Source organism: Elephas maximus, chromosome 10 (assembly GCF_024166365.1).
Source record: "Elephas maximus indicus isolate mEleMax1 chromosome 10, mEleMax1 primary haplotype, whole genome shotgun sequence".
NCBI lineage: Eukaryota > Metazoa > Chordata > Mammalia > Proboscidea > Elephantidae > Elephas > Elephas maximus.
Window position 1 is genome coordinate 94,619,266 of NC_064828.1, and position 17,656 is coordinate 94,636,921.

At 37.4% G+C, this 17,656-nt stretch overlaps 1 protein-coding gene across 2 annotated transcripts in view; it reads right to left on the reverse strand.

Moving 5' to 3' along the window:
• SEL1L (SEL1L adaptor subunit of ERAD E3 ubiquitin ligase) overlaps window positions 1-17,656 on the reverse strand; it is a 63,474-nt gene that overhangs the window by 16,603 nt on the left and 29,215 nt on the right. For both annotated transcript variants that reach the window (XM_049899777.1, XM_049899775.1), the window contains 6 exons: window positions 12,470-12,523; window positions 12,321-12,380; window positions 7,972-8,053; window positions 7,454-7,608; window positions 3,883-3,939; window positions 499-567 (listed from right to left, as the gene is read on the reverse strand). In XM_049899777.1, the coding sequence (XP_049755734.1) occupies window positions 499-567; window positions 3,883-3,939; window positions 7,454-7,608; window positions 7,972-8,053; window positions 12,321-12,380; window positions 12,470-12,523 (477 nt within the window). The remainder of the gene's footprint in view (window positions 1-498; window positions 568-3,882; window positions 3,940-7,453; window positions 7,609-7,971; window positions 8,054-12,320; window positions 12,381-12,469; window positions 12,524-17,656) is intronic.

Below are 17,656 nucleotides of genomic sequence, written 5' to 3' on the forward strand. Positions count from 1 at the left end.
TTGTGGTGACCCAATGTGTTGCTGAGTAGAACTGGGCTACATAGGGTTTTTAAGGGTGCGACCTTTTGGAAGCAGATAGTCAGGTCTTTCTTCCAAGCAGCCTCGGGTAGGTTCGAACCACCAACCTGTTGGTTAGTGGTCAAGTGCTTAACCAATTGTGCCACTTAGACATCCTCAACGAGCACTAACTGTCTCTACTGGCCATGGAAGGAAATACGCAGCTATGACAGATTTGGCAAAAATAATAAACAAAGTGCACAACATGAAGAATAAATACCTTGTTATTCAATACAATATACAAAGAATTACGAGCACACATAGCAAAAGCTAATTTTAGTGGTTAATCAACATACTGATGGGCAAATGCTATATTAATATTTAAGCTGCCTAAGAAAATGCCTGAGAATGTTTGGTAAATCGTAGATCCTGAACACAGTATGTGCTTACTATGCAAACACCACTCCCTATTACATCATACATTCACAGGATGTACAGTACCTTTCCCAAGAAGGCCATAGCATGTGAATTGCCGGCATTCGCTGCTAAATTGAAGTAGTCAAATGCTCTCTGGGAGAAAAGAATTTATGGAAATAATTTCAAAACATAAATCACTACAACCCAGAAGTTTTATCAGATAGTACATCAAAGTACCACTTATCATTCGATCATTTCATAGTAACAGATGCAAAGCAATTTCCTGTGTTTCCTAAACTTAAGAACCAAGAAGACTTCAGATTTTTACAGGCAAAGTGAGCATCAGACTGCTTAAAAGACATTTAAATGCAGATCGACTTTTCTCTACCTTTCTACTGTAACCTGGCAGAAAAGGAGAAGCTAAGTAGTCTTTATAAGGCATAGAACATTTTTATATTTATCTAAAGGAACGCCATTTTCCTTTTTTGCACTAGAGAAAGATACCTCATTCTTCTTAAAATCACACAACTAAACACCTTGGCTTCAGTATAAATTCATTATCAGAAGTCTCAACTGCACTGTCCACCTCTGTTAAGGACCTTGTTCCATTGGTTATTTCTTCTTTCCCTTACAGATTTATCTTCTCCCTTTTTTGGACCTCTTCCTCCTCAAACAAAGTCTAGTAATCTTCTGTTACTGAAAATAAAACCTTTGGACCCCAATTTCCCTCCAACAATGACTGTTTATCTGTTAGCTACTTTCCTACATGGCCAAGCTTCTCGAATGAATTGTCTACATGCACTGTCTCCAATTCTTTTCTCCAGTTCGTTCTGCAGTCACTCCCAACAGGATTCCACAGCAAATGTCAACATTTCCTCAGGGTCATACTGCCAAAACCAATAAATATTTTTCCTCATCTTTCTTCACCTGTCTCTGCAGCATTCAACAAAGGTGACACACCCTCCTTCCTCAAAGACTCTCTTAGCTTGGCTTACAAGATGCCACTTTCTCTTGCTATCCTTCCTACCTCTCTAGCTATACTACTTAAGTCGTCTTCTTTGCCGACTGTTATTCTGCTCTAAACATTAGAGTTCTTCAGAGCTCTGATTTGAACTCTGGTCTCACTTTACTTTCTCTTAGCAATCTTATTCACTTCCAAGGCTTCACCGACCGTCTAGATGGTGGCAATTCCTAAATTCGTATTTTTAGCTCCAAACCAGGATATTCGACTGCCTCCAAACACCTACTGCTTGAATAAATACCTAAAACTGAAATCTCTCTCTGACCTCAACTTGCTTTTCCTCTAGTATCTCAATTTAAGTAAATGACAACACCCTCTATTGATTGATCAAGATACCTACCCTCTCCTTCATTCTCATATCAATGCATCACTAAGGCCTATTGCTTTTACATCTTGAATCCATCTATTATCCTCCATTACCACAATTCTAGTCCAAGCTGTATTATCTCTCATCTGAACTTCTGGGAACACTCTCCTCCCTCATCTCCCTGCTTCTATTCCTGAGGTCTTCTAATTCATTCCCCACCAGCATAAAAAGTGATTGTTTTTAAATCTGAACATGCTAGTCTTTGCAGCCCTTAAAGTGTTACAGGAAACATACTGACACGATCAGGCATTACTCATCTCAGCATTGCTTCTTCTCGCTCTCTGTCTTCATGTTCCTACCTGCTCCAGAGCCTGTGCACGTACTGGTACTGTTCTTTTTGGCCTGGAATGATCTCGGCTTCAGTCTCGTGTCATCCACTTCTCTTCAGGAAAGTCTTCCCTAACAACTGCCACCTTCCACCATTTAACCTATTATTAGACCTTTTAATGTTCCTTCATAACAATAATCACAATCTATTATATATTTGTTGATGCGAACATTTAATATCTAATGCCCCTACTAAACTTAAAACTCTGTAAGAGCAAAGACCAAAGCTATTTTGCCCAACATCATATACTGAATACCTATCAGTGAATGATACATAAGTACTCAAATATTTGTTGAATTAATGCAATTAACTACTGAGAACTTCTTTTCTTCCTTTTGTGAAGGTGGCAAAAGCATATAACACCAAGAATATCCCCACACTTATGTAAAAGGTATGCAGCAAACTCTTACCAAGAATTCTATTCTGTCACCTCATATTTTTATTACCCAGTTCATTGAAGCTTCACTGGCCTAATGACATACACTTTAATGACCTAGAGATAATGTAAGCTATCCAAACACCTCCTGAATAAAAAAGCACATTTATTTGATGTAGTTTTAGAGATAAGTATATTTTGCTACAATCTGATTCTTACAGTTGATAGGATATGTTACATGTAATAATCTTAATTAGAATCCTTAACTGGCATAATAGAAAAACAGAGTTTTATTAGTAGGACAAACATTTATCGAATATTTCCTATGTGCTAGGCACTTTCAGGTGCGAAGAACAAAGTGTCAAACAAGGCAGACATGTTCATGCTGTTTTGGGCCTCATGTTCTAATACAGGGCACAGATATTTGATAACTTACATAATCATCTATTTACTATGGTGACAAGAGCCGCAAAGAATACAAACTTTGAGAAATCATAACTGTGGTACGTGACCTATTCCTGGAGTGGGGCTGGGAGGTTAGGGGACGGGGAGACATACCAGAGGGAAAGATACGTGAGTTGAGTTCTAGAGGACGAGTAGAAATTATCTATGTAAAGGAAATGGGTTGGGTAATATTCATTCTAGGCACAGGGAACAACATTACAGAAGTCCTAAGACAAGACAGTGCTCGGTATGTTCAGAGACCTGAGAAAAGGTCTGTGTGCCTGTCATTCAGAGAGTAAGGCACTGGGGGTACAAACAGAGAGTGGTACAAGGTCTTGGAGGTCATATTAAAGGTACTGGTCTTCAGGCTACTGGAAATCATAGGTCATTCAAGAGTTTTAAGTAAGGGAACCACATGATCCGATGCGTGCTTTACGAACAGGGCATGCTGCTCAGGAAATATAGGCAGTAGATGATTCACCCAAGTGGTAGGTGTACTGATGGGAAGGAGGGAAGAGATAGCAGTATTTAGGAAACAAAGCAGACAAAAGTTGGTGACTGGATATAGGTGTGACAGCTATAGTCGTATACTCCTAACTTCTCACAAACTCAACAGAATTTTCCTCAGATCTGTAAAATATTTTCTAACACAAGTTTTAAGACGTATTTCTATCACATACGGAAACCAAGACTTTTTTTTTGGCAGTATTGAGAACTCGGTTTTAGAATTAATAAAACCTTTCCCGTTACCATGAGGTGTATCTGCATTTTTATTCTTCTGTTTCCTCTGGGATTAGTCAGATCGTGAAAGCTCTTATGATGGGAGTCTAAACAACACAAGCTTAATGTTGACACCGATTTACAAGAAATACATCTGCAGTATCACTTCTTGCTGCAACAGGAAGTGCAGAGGCCTAGGAGCAGGAAGTTACCTGATGGTTTTGTTCTACTCCACGTCCTCCGTGCAGATGCAGTTGTCCCAGACCGACCTGAAAGTTAACAAAAATCAGGCAAGCATAAGTGGCAGCATCTGGCATGCAATTAAAATTAGACCAAACAGAAACAAAAAGATTGTAAAAAGGTTTCTATTAATGGCTCAACAAAGTAAAGATTTAGTCTTAACTACTGAAGATATTGCTCTATTTTGATTAACCTACCATTTTTAAAAACCAAAAATGTCTGCTTTTAATTCTAAATTATCCTTTGTAAATAGAAGTGAAATAAAAACATTTCCAGATGACGAAAAACTATATCACCAACTGACCTGCTCTTAAGGAAATACTAAGAGGTGTTCTTTGGGCAGAAGGAAATTATCCTGAAAGCTTGAAGATGTAGTAAGAAATAAAGAGCGATGTAAAGAAAAATCTGTGAGTAAATCTAAATTAAAATAGATGGTATAAAACAATAATGTCTTGTGGGGTTCAAAAATACACAGAATTAAAACACGCACAGAGTACTCTCAGGTACCTGTGCTGATCAGGAAATGGTGAAGGTGCTCATTCATATTAGATTTGGATAAGTACAGCATGCATGTTGTGCTCTTTAGGATAATCACTTCTTGTTGCTGTTTTCAGCTGCTGCAGAGTTGCACTCGACACATGGAACCTCAAGCACAATGGAATGAAACACTGCCTAGTCCTGTGCTATCCCCTGGATCACTGTGCATTGGACTATTGTGAATCATAGGGTTTTCACTGGCTAAGCTTTGGAAGTAGATTGCTAGGCCTTTTTTTCCAAGTCCATCTTAGTCTGGAAGCTCTGCTGAAACCTGTTCAGCATCAGAGCAAAGTGCAATCCACTGACAGACAGGTGGTGGTTACGCTAATTACAATGGCTGACAATCAAACCTAGGTCTCCTACATGAAAAGAGAAAATTCTACCACTGAACCACCAACGCCTCTAGGATAACCACAAAAAGGGTAGTAAAAGAATGTCTACCTACCAAACTAGTAGAGGGATAAAAGATTCAATAGCAGTAAGTACTCAAACCAAAAGAGGGTAAGAAAAGGAGCAACAAGAGAACATGGAAGCCAGATAAACAGAAAGCAATCAGAAAACTTACGCTCAAATATATCATTAATTACTTCAATTAAAAAAGTGTCACAATGGATAAAGAATAAATAAAACTAATCATATTATGGAGCCCTGGTGGCGCAATGGTTAAGAGCTCGGCTGCTAACCAAAAGGTTGGCAGTTCAAATCCACCAGCTGCTCCTTGGAAACCCCATGGGGCAGTTCTATTCTATCCTGTAGGGTCACTATCAGTCGGAACTGACTTGACGGCAACAGGTTAATCATATGATGCTTACAAGAAATACACCTTAAATACAAGAAGGTTGAAAAGATATACAGTTGTCCCTCCTTCTCCATGGGGGATACATTCCAAGACTGCCAGTGACTGCCTGAAACCTTGGATAGTACCAAACCCTATATATACTATATTTTTCCTATACACGCATACCTATGATAGGTTAATTTATAAATTCAGGCATAGTAAGAAATTAGCAACAATAACTAATAATAAAACAATAGTGTAACTATACTAATATCAAAATACAATTTAAAGCAAAACACATTTCCAGAGATAAAGAAGGATGCTTCATGACACAAAATTCACCAGATAATAATTCTAAGTCTGTATGCGCTGAAGAACACATCCTTAAATATATAAATCAAAACTGATAGAAGTAAAAAGAAAAAAAAAAATACACAAATTGGGAAGCAATCTTGTCTCAGCACCAGAGAGAAAATGCAGACAGAAAATTCATTAAGGATACAGAAGATCTGAACAACAAGATTAACAAACTTGACTCAAAGGACAGTATGTAATACTGGACCTAATAATCGTAGAATTCACATTCTTTTTAGCACCCAATATTTACCCAAGTTGACCAAGGGATGGGTCATAAAGCAAGTTCAAGAAATTTCAAAGGACTGAAATCGCACAGAGCATGTTTGGCCACAGGAGATTAAGCTGGAAATTAACAACAATAAAGATAACTAGAAGATCTCCAGGGGGATGGAAATTAAGCAATTCACTTCTTAATTGTACACAGATCAGAAGAAATCACAGTGAGAATTAGAGCTAAATACAATGAAAATATGACAGTGGGAGAACTTACTCTACCAGATCTCAAGATATATTATACAGTGGTGACAATTAAGACAGTATCTGGCACAAGACATGTCTGAGAATACGCACAGAGCAGTATTTATGATAGCCCAAATCTGGAAACAGCAAAATGGATAAATACATTGTGGGATTTTCATACCATGAAATACCACAGAGCAAATTAAATGAATTATAGATGAAAACAATCTCACAAACACAATGCTGAGCAAAACAAGTCAGACACAAAAGAATGCTGTATGATTCAATTTACATAAGGTTGAAAAACAGGCAAAACCAACCTGTAGTGTTAGAAATCTGTCAGTTACCTTTGGGAAGGAGGAAGGGATTTGTGATAATTCATTGAGCTGTACAATTAAGATCTGTGTACTTTTCTATATGTATAATTAATAAAATTAAAAAATATATTTTATTACACATTGATTTTTTAACTTGAGTTTTCCACTGAATATACTAAGATCAGCTTTCCATACTATGAAGAAGTCTTCTACATAATTTTTAATGGCAGTATAGTGTTCCATTATACTGGAGTGTCATATTTGGGCTAAACAAGTCCCTACTGTTCGGTATTTAAATTGCTTCGGATTTTAATTGCTCTCTATTGTAAAACAAAATGTTTAATGGGACCAGATAACTTTATTATAATTTCCATGAACTAAGATTTGGATCTACCTTTTGGTGTGGTTTTTTTTTAAACTTAATACTCCCTTCTGTTAGTCTCAAAATCAATTGTTCTTAATAAATATCCACTGCTCATCTCTATCTCTTTCTAGATCAGAAAGAATTGTTAATTTAATGCAAAAAAAAAAAAAAAAGACAAACATTGAAATCCTTCTTTTTATTTTGGTATCATCAAAATAACCCCCGAAGCAACAACTTATACACGGTCCTCTGATGGACATTTTGTAATTTACATTAAACAAGGCTACTTCTGTCCCTGACCTTGAAGAAATTATGGCCTGAAATAAGCAAAGAAAATATGAATATTAAATAGCTCTGAAGAGCATCTGAAATTCCACAAATGCTCCAGAGACTTCTGGTTTAGAGAAAGTGACAGCTTTGTCCTTGGTGGATCCTTCACAGACAGTGCCAAGGCTGTTCCTTTCAAGGAGTGACTGACAACTGTGGTGCACAACAGATTCACCTAGAGAGCTTCTATGACCTATCAACACCTGGGCCTAATTCTACACCAGCCAAATGGAATCTCATGAGAGTGTGGCATTTTTTTTTTTTTAATGCTCCTCCGGTGATAACAATATGTAGGTAAGAATTACTCAGGAAACGATGAAAATGTTCTCTTACAGAAGCTCTTGCCTCCACAGATTGAAATACACAAGGCAATAAGTCATTTCCTGAGACGTTTAAACACATACCTGTGCTTGCACATCACCTTTTTCAGCTAGGAACTGGTAATATTGAATCAAATCTTCTTCAAGCATTCCACTGTTCATTCCTGGATTTTCCACCTCATCAGGCAGCCGTATTCTCTGTACTACCGAGCCTCCTGTCAGTGAGATATCACTAGCAACTGAAATGGGGGACAAAGTAACAACATCGAGGAAGGTCAGAAGGATTGTTCCACAGAGAAGAACAGTTCCAGCTGCAAAGTATTGGCAGAGACTATGTTAAAGGAAACAGTTTCTACAGTAGTCTATGGACTAGAAAATAGCAATCTATTAATAAATCAGACTTCCTCCACAAAATATTTAAGAAGTAAGACACAATGTAAAATTAAGGTTAAAAAATAAAGTACTCTTTAATCAACTAGTGTAAAGATGATTCTGCTTAAAGGAGTCATTCAGGATATTTTAAATTGTACAATACAAATAGATGTAGTTTAAATTAATTCTCTATTCTTTTGTCATAAAGGTGAAAGGGAGAAAATACATACCATGGTTGGCAACAAGACGATAGTGAGTCAATGCAGATTCACAACTCTGGAGGACTCCGATCCCAGCCCAGTATCGGTAACCCTAAAAAGCAACTTCAAGTGAGAAGACGAAGTTTCACATGCTTCAGGGGCACTCTTCTTGGAACAGAGAAAGCTATTAGAATGCAACTTTGCCGTTCTTTGATCCGAGTACACTAACATCTCATTTATCTATAGTTTTTTTTTTTTCCTGAGTGTTTAGGTAATCTATTTAGCAACTTCAACAATCATACTATAGCTAAGAAGTAGGAAATAAAATTCCCAGAGCAATCAAAATAGATGCCATGAACTTTATAAATGAACTATGTACAAATTTTACCTGTAAGTGGAAATTATTAAGGCTCTTTCTTAGAACTGATTTTAAGCTTATTTTAGACACAATTTAAACAAATACGGGTTAATCTTCCAAATGAACGAAGAAGCAACAACTAACCAAAATAAGGAAGACAAGAGGCTACTAGAAAGAAGCAGGCCCAGGAACACCAGCAATAGATGGTTTCAGAATGAAGATAGCTAGTTATATAGAGCAGAAAACAGAGCTATCTGGGGTCACTTAGCATGTTGTTCTTGTTAGGTGCTGAATTTCTTCCAAGACAGGTATATTCATTCTTCTTGCAGTCCATAGTATAGTCAACATTCTTTGCCAACACCATAATTCAAATGTATTAATTCTTTGGTGTTTATTATTCATTGTCCAGCTTTCACATGCATATGATGCAACCGAAAATACCATGGCTTGGGTCAGGTGCACCTTAGTCTTCAACGTGACATCTTTGCTTTTCAACGCTTTAAAGAGGTCCTTTGCAGCAGATTTACCCAATGCAATGCATTGTTTGGTTTCTTGACTGCTGCTTCTGTTGATTGTGGATCCAAGTAAAATGAAATTCTTGACAACTTCAATCTTTTCTCCATTTATCATGATGTTGCTCACTGGTCCAGTTGTGAGGACTTTTGTTTTCTTTATGTTGAGGTGAAATCCATACTGAAGGCTGTGGTCTTTGATCTTCATTAGTAAGTGCTCCAAGTCCTTTTCATTTCAGCAAGCAAGGTTGTGTCATCTGCATTGTTAATGAGTCTTCCTACAATCCTGATGCCCCGTTCTTCTTTATACCGTCCAGCTTCTCGGACTACTTGCCCAGCATACAGATTGAATAGGTATGGTGAAATGATACAACCTTGACGCATACCTTTCCTGACCTTAAACCAATCAGTATCCCCTTGTTCTGTCTGAACAACTGCCTCTTGATCTATGTAAAGGTTCCTCATGAGTACAATTAAGTGTTCTGGATCTCCCATTCTTTGCAATGTTATCCATAATTTGTTATGATCCACACAGTCAAATGTCTTTGCACAGTCAATAAAACACAGGTAAACATCCTTCTGGTATTCTCTGCTTTCAGCCAAGATCCATCTGACATCAGCAGCACCATGCCTGGTTCCAAGTCCTCTTCTGAAACCAGCCTGAATTTCTGGCAGCTCCCTGTCGAAATAGTGCTGCAGCCACTTTTGGGTGATCTTCAGCAAAATTTTGCTTGCGTGTGATATTAATGATAGTGTTCTATAATTTCCACATTCGGTTGGATCACCTTTCTCAGGAATAGGCATAAATATGGATCTCTTCCAGTCAGCTGGAAAGGAAGCTGTCTTCCATATTTCTTGGCATAGATGAGTGAGCACCTCCAGTGCTGCATCCGTTTGTTGAAACATCTCAACTGATGTTCCTCCGTCAATTCCTGGAGCCTTGTTTTTCACCAACGCAGCTTGGACTTCTTCCTTCAGCATCATCAGTTCCTGATCATATGCCACCTCTTGAAATGGCTGAACATCGACTAATTCTTTTTGGTGTAATGACCCTGTGTATTCCTTCCATCTTCTTTTGATGCTTCCTGCGTTGTTTAATGTTTTCCCCATAGAATCCTTCACTATTGCAACTTGAGGCTTGAATTTTTTCTTCACTTCTTTCAGCTTGAGAAACGCCAAGTGTGTTCCTCCCTTCTGGTTTTCTATCTCCAGCTCATGTCATTATAAATACTTTGTCTTTTTGAGCTGCCCTGCAAATCTTCTGTTCGGTTCTTTTACTTCATCAATTCTTCCTTTTGCTTTATCTGTTTGATGTTCAAGAGCAAGTTTCAGAGTCTCCTCTGACATCCATCTTGGTCTTTTCTTTCTTTCCTGTCTTTTCAGTGACCTCTTGCTTTCTTCATGTATGATGTCATTCCACAACTCATCTGGTCTTCAGTCACTAGTGTTCAATGTGTCAAATTTATTCTTCGGATGGTCTCTAAATTCAGGTGGGATATAGTCAAGGTCATATTTTGGCTCTCATGGACTTGCTCTGATTTTCTTCAGTTTCAGCTTGAACTTGCATATGAGCAACTGATGGTCTGTTTCACGGTCAGCCCCTAGCCTTGTTCTGACTGATGATATTGAGCTTTTCCATCATCTCTTTCCACAAATGTAAGTCAGTTTGATTCCTGTGTGTTCCATCTGGCAAGGTCCATGTGTATAGTCGCCATTTATGTTGGTGAAAGAAGGTATTTGCAATGAAGAAGTTGTTGGTCTTGCAAAATTCTATCATTCGATCTCTGGCATTGTTGCTATCACCAAGGCCATATTTTCCAACTACTGATCCTTCTTCATTGTTTCCAACTTTCACATTCAAATCACCAGTAATATCAATGCATCCTGATTGCATGTTCGGTCAATTTCAGACTGCAGCAGCTGATAAAAATCTTCAATTTCTTCATCTCTGGCCTTAGTGGTTGGTGGGTAAATTTGAGTAACAGTCATATTAACTGGTCTTCCTTGTAGGCGTATGGATATTATCCTATCACTGACAGTGTTGTACTTCAGGATAGATCTTGAAATGTTCTTTTTCACGATGAATGCAACACCATTCCTCTTCAAGCTGTCATTCCCAACATAAAAGACTATATGACTGTCCAATTCAAAATGGCCAATACCAGTCCATTTCAGGTCACTAATGCCTAGGATATAGATGTTTATGCATTCCATTTCGTTTTTGACGATTTCCAATTTTCCTAGATTCATAGTTTGCACATTCCAGGTTCCAATTATCAATGGATGTTTGGAGCTGTCTCTTCTCATTTTGAGTGGTGTCACGTCAGCAAATGAAGGTCCCGAAAGCTTTACCCCGTATGTATCATTAAGGTCGACTCTACTTTGAGGAGGCAGCTCCTCCCCAGTCATCTTTTCAGTGCCTTCCGACCTAAGGGGCTCATCTTCCAGCACTATACCAGACGATATTCCGCTGCTATTCGTAAGGTTTTCGCTGGCTAATGCTTCTCAGAAGTAGACTACTGGGTCCTTCTTCCTAGTCTGTCCTAGTCTGAAGCTCATCTGAAACCTGTCCTCCATGGGTGACCCTGCTGGTATCTGAATACCGGTGGCATAACTTCCAGCATCACAGCAACACGCAAGCCCCCACAGTACGACAAGCTGACAGACACGTGGGGGATCCCAGTTAACTAATAAATGAAAAATACTCAATAAACATGTGTTGCATATATAGAAAATAGTGAGATTATCTAGGTTCCACCCAGCTGGTCAGGAAAAGTAGATATTCCTTCTTTGTTAACTCTTATATTCTATCAACGGCCAACCCTGGAGACTCAGCTATCCCTGTCTCTTCTTTTCCAACTTTCTGACTGGTTTCTCTGCTCTCAGTCTCATTTCCACTCAATCTATCCTTTACATTCCTGCATGAATGAACTTAACAGTCATTTTGAACATAGTAACATGGGTCAGAAGTCATGTTATTTACCGACAGTGCAAATCAAAAGGCAGGTTAAACACCTTAGCATCAAAGAAATTGGTGGAAAGATTCTATTTTTACCACGAATTAAATGACCAATGCTATCAGGTAACACATAGGAGATGCTGCTTTATGTCCTTTATGCAACAGTTTTTTACATAATAAGTTGTTTATCAACTTAAATGCAAAATCTGAGATAACTCAAACTAAAAAATGATTCTGAAAAAACAACCGCAATTTATAGAAAATAAAAGAGTCATTTTCCAGTTCTCTATTTTTCATGGCAATCAGGCAAGCTAATCATTTCAAAGGAAAACTGTGGATTCTTATCAATTTACATTCACATGTAGACTAATATGTTAGATACATTAACAAGAATTTGAAGGATATTCAATGAATATTTGGTCTTACATAATTAAAATAAACAAATATCAATCATGAAAGGCTGGAAAAGTTGTGAACATTGTTAACTATAAATTCTCCTGTTATTTTTGCTACTCAGTGTTATTAGCCTTCCCACCTCAGTCTTACTTACCAAAACCATGTGGGCTATTAGGTTGCCACCAAGAGCTCCAAAAGTATAATATACAAGGGCCTGTGAAAGAATAAAAGATGCTTAACTGAACACAGGCACATATTTATCCAATTTAAATCATAAAATACAATAAAATTTAATAGTATTACCTTTGCCTGACTTGAATTAACACCAAGCCCAGAGGCATAGAGAAAGCCGAGAGCCTGAAACAAAATGATAAAAGAATTCTAAAACAGATACAGTTCTACGCACTATAAAAAGATGCAAGAGACTTTCACCATTAAAGATTTCAATAAGCTCGCTAGTATGGAATTAAAAAGTCTCAAAAACACATTCTTGCTTTTGTAAATTACACAATGAAACATAACTTTAAACAAGCTGAAAAGTTTAGCTTGAAGATGAAAAACAATTTTGTAAAATATTAACTAGAAAAAACAAAGTGGAACACAGTCAAACACGAGTTTTGCTTTATGGGCAGCCATTATGAAAACAACTCTTACAGTACTACATCAACGTATTATCAAGGCAGAGTGGGGTACACTATGAAAAAGGACAAGAGGTTACCAAGACAAACTATCCTAGGAATAAAAAGAGGCAGGAGGGGTCAAGATGAGGGGCTAAGGGCGAAAAGTCACTTTACAATGATAAAGCATGCACAGTTTTCTAAAAAAAACCACAGGGGGAGGGGGCCAAGATGGCTGACTAGGTAGACGCTACCTCGGATCCCTCTTGCAACAGACTCGGAAAAACAAGTGAATCAATCACATACATGACAATCTACGAACCCTGACCAACAAACATAGATTTAAAGAGTTGCATCCTGATATCAACTCAAATAGGGAAATCACAAAAACAAACTAAGATTAAAAAAAAAAAATGCTCAAAACAGGGAATCATTGAAGTCAATTTGTAAAAGACCACAATAATCAAAAAGAGGGACTAAATACAGGTGGCACAGAACTGCCATATGGAGAGGGATACAAGGCGATATAGGACAACACAAGTTACGTTTTTACTTAGAAAAATAGGGTTAAATATTAAGGTAACCACAAAGAGGTATAACAACTCCATAACTCAAAATAAAAACCAAGAAAAATGTTAACGACTCAGCAAACATAAAGTCAAATACTATAAAAATGAGGAACACACAATTCACCAAGAAAAACGTCTCAGCACAAAAAAGTAAGTGGAAAAACGAAATTGTCAACAACATACATAAAAAGGCATCAAAATGACAACACTAAACACATACTTATCCATAATTATGCTGAATGTAAATGGACTAAACGCACCAATAAAGACACAGAGAGTCTCAGACTGGATAAAGAAACACGACCTGTCTATATGCTGCCTACAAGAGACACACCTTAGACTTAAGAGACACAAACTAAAACTCAAAGGATGGAAAAAAATGTATCAAGCAAACAATAAGCAAAAAAGAGCAGGAGTAGCAATATTAATTTCTGACAAAATAGACTTTAGACTTAAATCCACCACAAAGGATAAAGAAGGACACTACACAATGATAAAAGGGACAATTGACCAGGAAGATATAACCATATTAAATATTTATGCACCCAATGACAGGGCTGCAAGATACATAAATCAAATTTTAACAGAACTGAAAAGTGAGATAGACACCTCCACAATTATAGTAGGAGACTTCAACACACCACTTTCGGAGCAGGACAGGACATCCAATAAGAAGCTCAACAGAGACACGGAAGACCTACTTACAACAATCAACCAACTTGACCTCCTTGACTTATACAGAACTCTCCACCCAACCGCTGCAAAGTATACTTTTTTTTCTAGCGCACATGGAACATTCTTTAGAATAGACCACATATTAGGTCATAAAACAAACCTTTGCAGAATCCAAAACATCGAAATATTACAAAGCATCTTCTCAGACCACAAGGCCATAAAAGTGGAAATCAATAACAGAAAAATTAGGGAAAATAAATCAAATACTTGGAAACTGAACAATACCCTCCTGAAAAAAGACTGGGTTATAGAAGACATTAAGGAGGGAATAAGGAAATTCATAGAATGCAACGAGAATAAAAATACTTCCTATCAAAACTTCTGGGACACAGCAAAAGCAGTGCTCAGAGGTCAATTTATATCGATAAATGCACACATACAAAAAGAAGAGCCAAAATCAGAGAACTGTCCCTACAACTTGAACAAATAGAAAGTGAGCAACAAAAGAATCCATCAGGCACCTGAATAAAACTAATAATAAAAATTAGAGCTAAACTAAATGAATTAGAGAACAGAAAAACAATTGAAAGAATTAACAAAGCCAAAAGCTGATTTTTTGAAAAAATTAACAAAATTGATAAACCATTGGCTACACTGACTAAAGAAATACAGGAAAGGAAACAAATAACCTGAATAAGAAACGAGATGGGCCACATCACAACAGACCCAACTGAAATTAAAAGAATCACATCAGATTATTACAAAAAATTTTACTCTAACAAATTTGCAAACCTAGAAGAAATGGATGAATTCCTGGAAAAACACTACATACCTAAACTAACACCATCAGAAGTGGAACAATTAAATAGACCCATAACAAAAAAAGAGATTGAAATGGTAATCAAAAAACTCCCTACAAAAAAAAGCCCTGGCCCGGATGGCTTTACTGCAGAGTTCTACCAAGCTTTCAGAGAAGAGTTAACACCACTACTACTACAGGTTATTTCAGAGCATAGAAAATGACAGAATACTACCGAACTCATTCTATGAAGCCACCATTTCCCTGATACCAAAACCAGGTAAAGACATCACATAAAAAGAAAATTACAGACCTATATACCTCATGAACATAGATGCAAAAATCCTCAACCAAATTCTAGCCAATAGAATTCAACAACATATCAAACAAATAATCCACCATGACCAAGTGGGATTTATACCAGGTATGCAAGGCTGGTTTAATATTAGAAAAACCACTAATGTAATCCACCATATAAATAAAACAAAAGACAAAAACCACATGATCTTATCAATTGATGCAGAAAAGGCATTTGACAAAGTCCAACACCCATTTATGATAAAAACTCTCACCAAAATAGGAACTGAAGGAAAATTCCTCAACATAATAAAGGGCATCTATGCAAAGCCAACAGCCAACATCACTCTAAATGGAGAGAGTCTGAAAGCATTTCCCTTGAGAACGGGAACCTGACAAGGATGCCCTTTATCACCGCTCTTATTCAACATTGTGCTAGAGGTCCTAGCCAGAGCAATTAGGCTAGACAAAGAAATAAAGGGCATCCGGATTGGCAAGGAGGAAGTCAAATTTTCTCTATTTGCAGATGACATGATCTTATACACAGAAAACCCTAAGGAATCCTCCAGAAAACTACTGAAACTAATAGAAGAGTTTGGCAGAGTCTCAGGTTATAAGATAAACATACAAAAATCACTTGGATTCCTCTACATCAACAAAAAGAACATCGAAGAGGAAATAACCAAATCAATACCATTCACAGTAGCCCCAAGAAGATAAAATACTTAGGAATAAATCTTACCAAAGATGTAAAAGACCTATACAAAGAAAACTACAAAGTACTACAAGAAACTAAAAAGGACCTACTTAAGTGGAAAAACATACCTTGCTCATGGATAGGAAGACTTAACATAGTCAAAATGTCTATTCTACCAAAAGCCATCTATACATACAATGTACTTCCGATCCAAATTCCAATGACATTTTTTAATGTGATGGAGAAACAAATCACCAACTTCATATGGAAGGGAAAGAAGCCTCAGATAAGTAAAGCATTACTGAAAAAGAAGAAGAAAGTGGGAGGCCTCACTCTACCTGATTTCAGAACCTATTATACAGCCACAGTAGTCAAAACAGCCTGGTACTGGTACAACAACAGGCACATAGACCAATGGAACAGAATTAAGAACCCAGATATAAATCCAACCACATATGAGCACCTGATATTTGACAAAGGCCAGTGTCAGTTAATTGGGGAAAAGACAGTCTTTTTAACAAGTGGTGCTGGCATAACTGGATATCCATTTGCAAAAAAATGAAACAGGACCCATACCTCACACCATGCATAAAAACTAACTCCAAGTGGAACAAAGACCTAAACATAAAGACTAAAACCATAAAGATCGTGGAAGAAAAAATAGGGACAACCCTAGATGCCCTAATACAAGGCATAAACAGAATACAAAACATTACCAAAAATGACGAAGAGAAACCAGATAACTGGGAGCTCCTAAAAATCAAACACCTATGCTCATCTAGAGACTTCTCCAAAAGAGTAAAAAGACCACCTACAGACTGGGAAAGAATATTCAGCTATGACATCTCCGACCAGCGCCTGATCTCTAAAATTTATGATTCTGTCAAAACTCAACCACAAAGAGACAAACAACCCAATCAAGAAGTGGGCAAAGGATATGAACATGCACTTCACTAAAGAAGATATTCAGGCAGCTAACAAATACATGAGAAAATGCTCTCGATCATTAGCCATTAGAGAAATGCAAATTAAAACTACGATGAGATTCCATCGTACTCCAACAAGGCTGGCATTAATCCAAAAAACACAAAATAATAAATGTTGGAGAGGCTGCGGAGAGATTGGAACTCTTATACACTGCTGGTGGAAATGTCAAATGGTACAACCACTTTGGAAAGCTATCTGGCGTTATCTTAAACCGTTAGAAATAGAACTACCATACAACTCAGAAATCCCACTCCTCGGAATATACCCTAGAGAAATAAGAGCCTTCACACAAACAGATATTTGCACACCCACGTTTATTGCAGCTCTGTTTACAATAGCAAAAAGCTGGAAGCAACCAAGGTGTCCATCAACGGATGAATGGGTAAATAAATTGTGGTATATTCACACAATGGAATACTACGCATTGATAAAGAACAGTGACAAATCTGTGAAACATTTCATAACATGGAGAAACCTGGAAGGCATTATGCTGAGCGAAATTAGTCAGAAGCAAAAGGACAAATATTGTATAAGACCACTATTATAAGATCTTGAGAAATAGTATAAACTGAGAAGAACACATACTTTTGTGGTTACGAGGAGGGGAGGGAGGGAGGGTGGGAGAGGGTGTTTTTACTGATTAGTTAGTAGATAAGATATGCTTTAGGTGAAGGGAAGGACAATACTCAATACATGGAAGGTCAGCTCAACTGGACTGGACCAAAAGCAAAGAAGTTTCTGGAATAAACTGAATGCTTCAAAGGTCAGCGGAGCAAGGGCGGGGGCTTGGGGACCATGGTTTAAGGGGACTTCTAAGTCAATTGGCAAAATAATTCTATTATGAAAACA